Genomic DNA, 7,500 nt, shown 5'->3' with positions numbered 1-7,500 from the left:
CTTGACACCACATTTCATTGTTTTAATTTATAATATTTTATTCATTTATTTAATACATTGTTAACCCAGTTAATTTAAATATATATATATATATATATATATATATATATATATATATATATATAATTATTCTACTTGTAGTATTTTGTGTGCATTTTCTTAATGTTAGTTTTTTTTTGTTCCATAAAAATAGAAAATGGATTATACAAGTGTACAAAAATACTGAAAATCACAAATATTTCAATGTCACTTACTGAAATAAATGAGCCTAATTGTGTAATATATTAGAATTTTTTACTTCAGTCCATGTTTATTTTATTATAATTAAGATTTTTAATTGGTTTAAGTTTTAGTTTTTCATTAAAATATGAAAACACTTCAGTTTTTAAAATAATAATTATGAGCTAATAAGGTTGTATGGATGTTTCTCAGTGATGGGTTGCAGCTGGAAGGGCATCCGCTGCGTAAAACGTGCTGGATAAGTTGGCGGTTCATTCCATTGTGGCGACCCCCAGATTAATAAAGGGACTAAGCCGAAAAGAAAATGAATGAATGAAAGAATGAATGAATGAATGATTAAGTAAGACTTCTTTTCATGCAAATATAAATGTATTTGTAACAAATACAGATAGTATTTATAGTATTTAATGCATCTTAAATGACATAACAGAAGTTGCTGCTAACTTTGATTACAGTATGTTGCTGTATTTCCGATCAGAATTGAATATTGAGTAGGGGCCGGGGCTTCATTTTTGAACTCCTCCTCTCATTTTACGCTCACAGCAAACTAACAGTTGGAAGGGGCGTGGCTAAGCATATCTCCACCCAATCAGAGACGGACTGCAATTCCAGAGCACAAACAGATGGACAGATTTTGATTAAAGATGACCAAAACAAACAATAAATGAACAACATTTATTACTCATAATTCATCATGTACTGATGCTTTATTAAACTCCATATTCAGGCTGGTTAATGCAGCGTGACTTAACATGAACTAAAAATGAACAACTCTATTATCATTAACCAACATGAATAAATACTGTAGTAAATGTGTAGTTCATTATTTGCTCATGTTAGTAAATGCACTAATATAAACTTAGTGTAAAGATTTAGCGAAAATAATAGCTATGATTAAAATATGAATATAATACAATGTAATCAACAATAATTAATAATCAATATTGATGATAATCAGTGTTATAATCAAATAACTATGATCAAAAATACTTTGATTTGAACTCTAACATAACCTATATTGTGCTTTTTGTTAGAGATATATAGAGGCCAGAGATATAAGACATTAAATGGCGATAGATTAACACAAATTAATTGTAAATATTGATTTCATGGTTAAAGTTAACTAATGGATCATTCATTCATTCATTTTCCTTGAACCGCCAACTAATCCAGCCCATGTTTTACACAGCGGATGCCCTTCCGGCTGCAACCCAGTACTGGAAAACACCCATACACACTCATTCACACACACTCATACACTACGGCCAATTTAGTTCATCAATTCTCCTATAGCGCATGTGTTTTGACTGGGGGATACCAGAGCACCCGGAGGAAACCCACACCAAGGTCAACTGAAGCAGCTGGGATTCGAACCAGCAACCTTCTTGCTGTGAGACGACAGTGTTAACCACTGAGCCACTGTGTCACCCTTTACTAATAGATCCTTGTTGTAATTATTACCTGATTAAATATGATACGCCACATTAATTCTCAGTGAAATGTGTCTTGTTTTAAGGACACATAGATGCTTCACCAAACAATTCTCCAGTGTTGAAACTCTGCAAATCCTCTAGGATCCGCCCGTCGCTACGGAAACGCAGATCTCCAAAGCAGGAATTTATTCCTCCGTCTGCAGATTTATGTATCTAATTAACAGTGTCTTCACAAAGACGGTTGCTGTAGACGAAGAGCGCAGGAATGTCTCACAGGAGCCTCTTTTACAGCTCCAGACGCTCTTTTTCCAGCCTAATAGCTTCAAGTTTAAGTTTGTTTTTTTCTAAATAACGAAGTATAAACTTTATTAAAATAGACAAGAAAACAAATATCATTTTCCTAAGGGGAGCTTTTATACCCCCTTTGACAAGCTGTAAGATAAGTCTCTAGTGTGTGAATTTACAGCTCAAAATAGCTCACAGATAATGTTCTCCAGCTCTCTGAAACTGACCCTTTTAGGCTTTGATCCTAATGGTGGTGTTTTGGTGTCTGTCGCTTTAAATGCTAATGAGATTGTGCTCAGAGGGCAGAGCTACAAATGCCTGTGTGTCAGAATAGCAGCAGATTCAAAACTCAAAAGCAGCAAGAGTGTCAAAGTAGCCGGAAGTCATTCATTTTTAATGGGAGCCAGCCGCACCGAGGTATAACCAAGGACGCGGGTGGTGAGAGAGGTGTCGCGGACGCCGCCCTCTCTATTCTGCCACTCTCTATTCTGTCCATAGAGGTTGCCTCTATGGACACACCGGCCCTGAATGTAAGGTCAATGTAAGGGAAATGGAAACAAAACCTTGGTTGCGGCACATTTATAAACGCAACACTGACGGCCCATGTCTCCGAACAATTCCTCTTCTTCTTCTTCTACTTGTTTTAATTACGGTTGGCAACACAACGTGGCGTCCCTCTGAACACCGTTAAAGGTAAAAACAGTGTCAAAGCTATATCATGCATATTAATGAAGTTGCGCCTCATACACAATAGAGCGCGCTGATTGGTTCGAACCAAGTCTATCTCTTGAATTAATGATGAAAACTCAATGACGTCACGTTGTACCCGCTGGTACAGACATCCAGTCTCCATACTGGATTTACACAAGGATCTCAAGGCCGTGATGTTGCTTCAAAATTTATTTTCAAACTGGAAGAACCAATTTGCTCGAAATAACGCAAAAACAGCCAATTTTCACTTGTTAGCTAAATATATGTGTCCTCAGTGTGTGTGTGTGTATGAGTATGAGTGTGTGTGGATGTTTCCCAGAGATTGGTTGGGGCTGGAAGGGCATCCGCTGCATAAAACATGTGCTGGATAAGTTGGCTGTTCATTCCGCTGTGGCGACCCTGGATTATTAAAGGGACTAAGCTGAAAAGAAAATGAAAATGAATAAATTAATAAAAGAAAATGAATAAATTAATAAACGCTGAACTCCAACAAAAAGCGCAGTATATGTTATTGTGCTGTTTGTTGCAGTTCAAATCAAAGTATTTTGAGAAATATTGAGGCCAGAGATATAAGACTGTGAGATGAACAACTTTAATGAGAGACAGTGACATTAAATGCCATGAATAAACTGAAGGAAACTCTGACCACTGAAAGACAATCTGTCGTTGAACTGATATATATATGTGTGTGTGTGTGTGTGTGTGTGTGTGTGTGTGTGTGTGTGCGTGTGTGTGTGTGTGTGCTCTGATAGCTCTGATGAGGCTGTGAGAGCAGCTGCTGTTACTCATTCACATTCAGACAGAGTGTGTGAGACAAGCAGCGTCATGTTCTGTATGTGTGTGTGTGTGGTATAAAGCGGATGAAGTCTTCTTTTGTCCGGCTGTGTGTGTGTGTGTGTGTGTGTGTGTGTGTGTGTGTGTGTGTGCGTGTGTGCGTGTGTGTGTGTGTGTGTTGAGCATGTGCTGACCTGTTTCTATGTGTGTGTGTGCAGGTGTTTGCCTTTGACCACTGTTTCTGGTCCATGGACGAGTCCAACATCCCAAAATATGCTGGTGAGTTTCTTAGAGGATCCTGTGTAGGGCCAGACGGAATCTGCGGACGTTTTTTGCTATTTCTGCTGAGAGTTTTGGGAGTATCATAACTTAAACCTTAATATGTGACATAAAAATAATCTCTTTTTAACTTTTATTTAATGTTTAAAATGCAAATCCAATTAGATTCACTTTATTTGGTAAACAAAGCAAGTCTCTCATATAATATCTCTACTTAAAGACTGAAAATATGACTGTACAAACTGTATTGTGAATAAATCAGATGAACATTTTCATATTAGTCAATACTATTACTGTAATTAATTTAAAAACTGAATAAATATAGACTTACACACATTTACTCAAGTAAATAAACAGATTTAATGATGGGCTAAAAATCTGCAGAATTCTGCGCACGCAGATTCCGTGTGGGCCTAATCATGAGTCTCTCTCACACACACACACACACACAGATGGATATATTGTGTGTTATTCTGACAGTCTGATGGATAGGAGTGTGTTTTGTGAATAACACACACCTCATAAAGGATCATGTGCAGTTATGGGCTTTAAACAGACCTGGACACACACACACACACGCACACACACACACAAGTAAAGCTCATTCATCGGGGAAATCCCACATTTTACATCTGCTTTTTCACATGCGGCTTCACTGCTAATAAAACCCCTTTAACTGCGTGTGTGTGTGTGTGTGTGTGTGTGTGTGTGTGTGTGTGTGTGTGTTAATTTATTGATTTCCTCCACTTAATTCACAAGCGCTTCGCTTTACATCATTGAGCAGTTTGTCACAGAAATTAACCTTTCATTTCAGTTCTGTTTTGGTTGCATTTATTCTTTTTTTGTCTTTTTGCGGACACACACACACACAGCATCAACATTCAACACACACATAGCAGAACACACACACAGAGACACCATCAACATAACACACATCATCAACACACAACAGAACAAATATATTATGTATATATTATTGAATAAAGTGTATGTATAAAGCAATTTCTTGCCTGTTTTGACCCATTATTTACAATTTGTGGTGAGGAAATAATTAGTTTGGTGTGGCCAGAGAGAGGAAAAAGTTGTTGAGCGCTGAAAAGTGATGTGAAACAATTGCAATGCAACACTATGAAAGCACAACACATTGGCTCATGCTCATTGAGCAAGCTCACAACACACAAAATAAAGTTAAATGAAGGAGGCTTGTGGACACAGCACATCATTTATTTAATTTTAGCATGCCAAAGTCAAATTTATGCATATAAAATATGTTTTCCCAACAACAAAATTGTGGCTAGTGAAAATGACGAGTGGCTAGTGATTGGAAATCTACTAGCCACAGTGGCTGGTGAACAGAAAAGATGTCGAGTCCTGGTAATAAGTAACACCATTCATAGTAACTGCGTATTTCTCTTTAGCTGCGTCTCAAATGGCACACTATGCACTATGTACTTATGCACTTACACACTCAACAGCACAGTATATGTATGTAGTGTCGTCCCATATGGAGCACTAATGTTTTTTTACTAAGCGGAAATTCCATAACGTTTCCCTGATGATGTTTGACTGTCGCCAAATCAGTGATATAAATGACCAAACTATCAAAATATACCTGCCATGAGTAGAACTGCATTCACCATCGGGAGGCGCTGTAATCAATCTCGTAGGAGAATTTTGCAACCCAGGCTCATTCTGAGAACGTAGTCCCGTGGTTGTTTCTGGAGACCGTGAAATACGTCCCGGGAGGCACGTATTTTTGCAGTTTATGTTTTCACGAATCCTCGAGAGGCCGCTGTGCGTGCTTTTTCTGCGTCCCGAACGTCTCTCACGGGCGCCCGCGTAAACTTGCCAGAGGCTGCTGTCGAACGACATTCCGCCTGTCTGCCTAGTTGACAGAATGATTGACTGATTGACCGTGCGTCTGGCCAATCAGCTGACCTCCTCCTTCCCTAAACCCAACCAACGACGATTCACAAAAGCCGTCCAGAAAAAGAAAAGCCCTCGTCTGATTTTTACCACATTTTCGGATTTTTACCACATTCTCACCCTGTGATGAACTTGTTCGCTTTATTTTTTTTTCGTTTCTTACCTGATTTCTGGAACTGCTCTTCCTCGGACTTGAACCCGGTCGTCGTTGTTGTGGTCAGCCCCTCGAGTCTGCCGACGTACACAAAGAGCTAACCGGACAAACTGGTTGCAGTGGGAAAGCCCTCCACATGGAGGCAAGCGGCGAAAGGAAATGCGTGACACCGCCCCGCAGCGTTCGCTTAAAAAATGAAATGCAGCCATACGTACCCCCGGCTACGTATTTTGCGGTCTCCAGAAACGTCCACGGGACTACGTTTTCAGAATGAGCCTGGGTTGGAATTTTGCTTTCACTATCCAAAATAAATAAAGTTATCTAACATGTGCGCCGGATAGCTCCGCCCCTTCCGCTACGTGAGCAAAGCAGCGGCCGTTGAGTGCGTGAAGCGTCCATCATCACTTCATTTTGCCGATTGAATGAGTGCATCATCCGGGTAATTAAAGTAGCAGTGTGCAAAGTGAGGCTTCATGAAACACTGAAACAGTCGAAGTAAATGTGTCGAAGCTCGAAACAGGACATAAATAGTCGAAATAGGTCACAAAACTAGATGAAGTTGAGTTAATAAAGCATTTATTAACATACATAGTAACCCTTAATATATGCCTGAATAATAAGACATATAAACGTTAATTTCAATAGTTTATTAATCATTTACTAACTCATTCTGAATGATCCTAAAAACCCTCAACTACTCTTAAATACAACTGGTTTGTAAATAATGCAATACTTAATTTAGTAATGAAAAATAAAACATTAAGAAAGTATGAAAGTATTAAGCACATTATATAGGTGCTTATAAGTCAAGAATAGAGCATTTGTAGCTGCAGTTATAAACTGCTTACTAACGTTTATTAATGTAGAGTTAATGCTTAACAGATAATGAATTCACTCTTTGCTAATGCTTAATAAATGATTTATAGTGTGTAGTTATTATAAAGTGTTACCAAAACGTTTTGTAAAAAGAAACACAACACCAAAAAACAAAACAAATAGGAGCGGTATAGATTACAGAAGAAAAAGATGAGATAATTGACAAATTACAGTTGTTTTTAAAGTCTTTTTTGTAAAAGAGTTAGAAACAGTTTTAAAGTAATGCTGCATTTCAGTAAACAACATTTAAAAAGGGCTTTTGTCAGGATTCTGCCACTCTGGTCTTGTTTATTCTTGTTTTGGTGGCAGAGTCCGGACACTAGCTCTGTCTTGTGCTGTCCTGTTGTGCTCGGCTCGAGTTTTCTTGGGTCGAGCACTTGTTTTGTCATTGTGTGTGTCTCTGGGCGCGTGTCATCATTGGTGCTCTTGTACTCGTGTTTGTGTTTCGTCAGCATCGCGCTGTTTCATTCTCAGCGTCTCCGTCTAGTTGGTTTTGGTTTCGGTTGGCGCTGAGATGAGACATGCGCGTTGCATTTGTGTGAGCGCACGGTAAGGTGTTTTCACTTATCATGTGCTCGTGTCTTGTGTCTGTTGTCAAAGCACGTGGCTCTGTGTTTACATTGGTCGTGTGCTTTTGTTGTGTGCTTCAGTGTTGTTGTCTTGTCATATGAACACACGGTTAATGAGTTCTCTCATTGGCTGCCTGTTCTAGTCTTGTTTTATGTGAGCACATGGCTTGTGTTGTCTCTTTGTGTCAGGTGCTCTCCCGTCTATCGTCCAGTCCCACCCTCCTTGTTAACCCATTATTAGTTAATTATGTTC

At 38.7% G+C, this 7,500-nt stretch overlaps 1 protein-coding gene across 1 annotated transcript in view; it reads left to right on the top strand.

Annotated features, from left to right (window-relative positions):
• Positions 1-7,500, top strand: part of kif13a (kinesin family member 13A) — a 121,763-nt gene that overhangs the window by 38,898 nt on the left and 75,365 nt on the right. The window contains 1 exon segment of the mRNA XM_056476084.1: positions 3,662-3,722. Coding sequence (XP_056332059.1) covers positions 3,662-3,722 — 61 coding nt within the window.

This window comes from Danio aesculapii, chromosome 16, assembly GCF_903798145.1.
Source record: "Danio aesculapii chromosome 16, fDanAes4.1, whole genome shotgun sequence".
NCBI lineage: Eukaryota > Metazoa > Chordata > Actinopteri > Cypriniformes > Danionidae > Danio > Danio aesculapii.
Note: the sequence above shows the minus strand (reverse complement) of the source record. Positions and strands in the feature narration are given on the sequence as shown.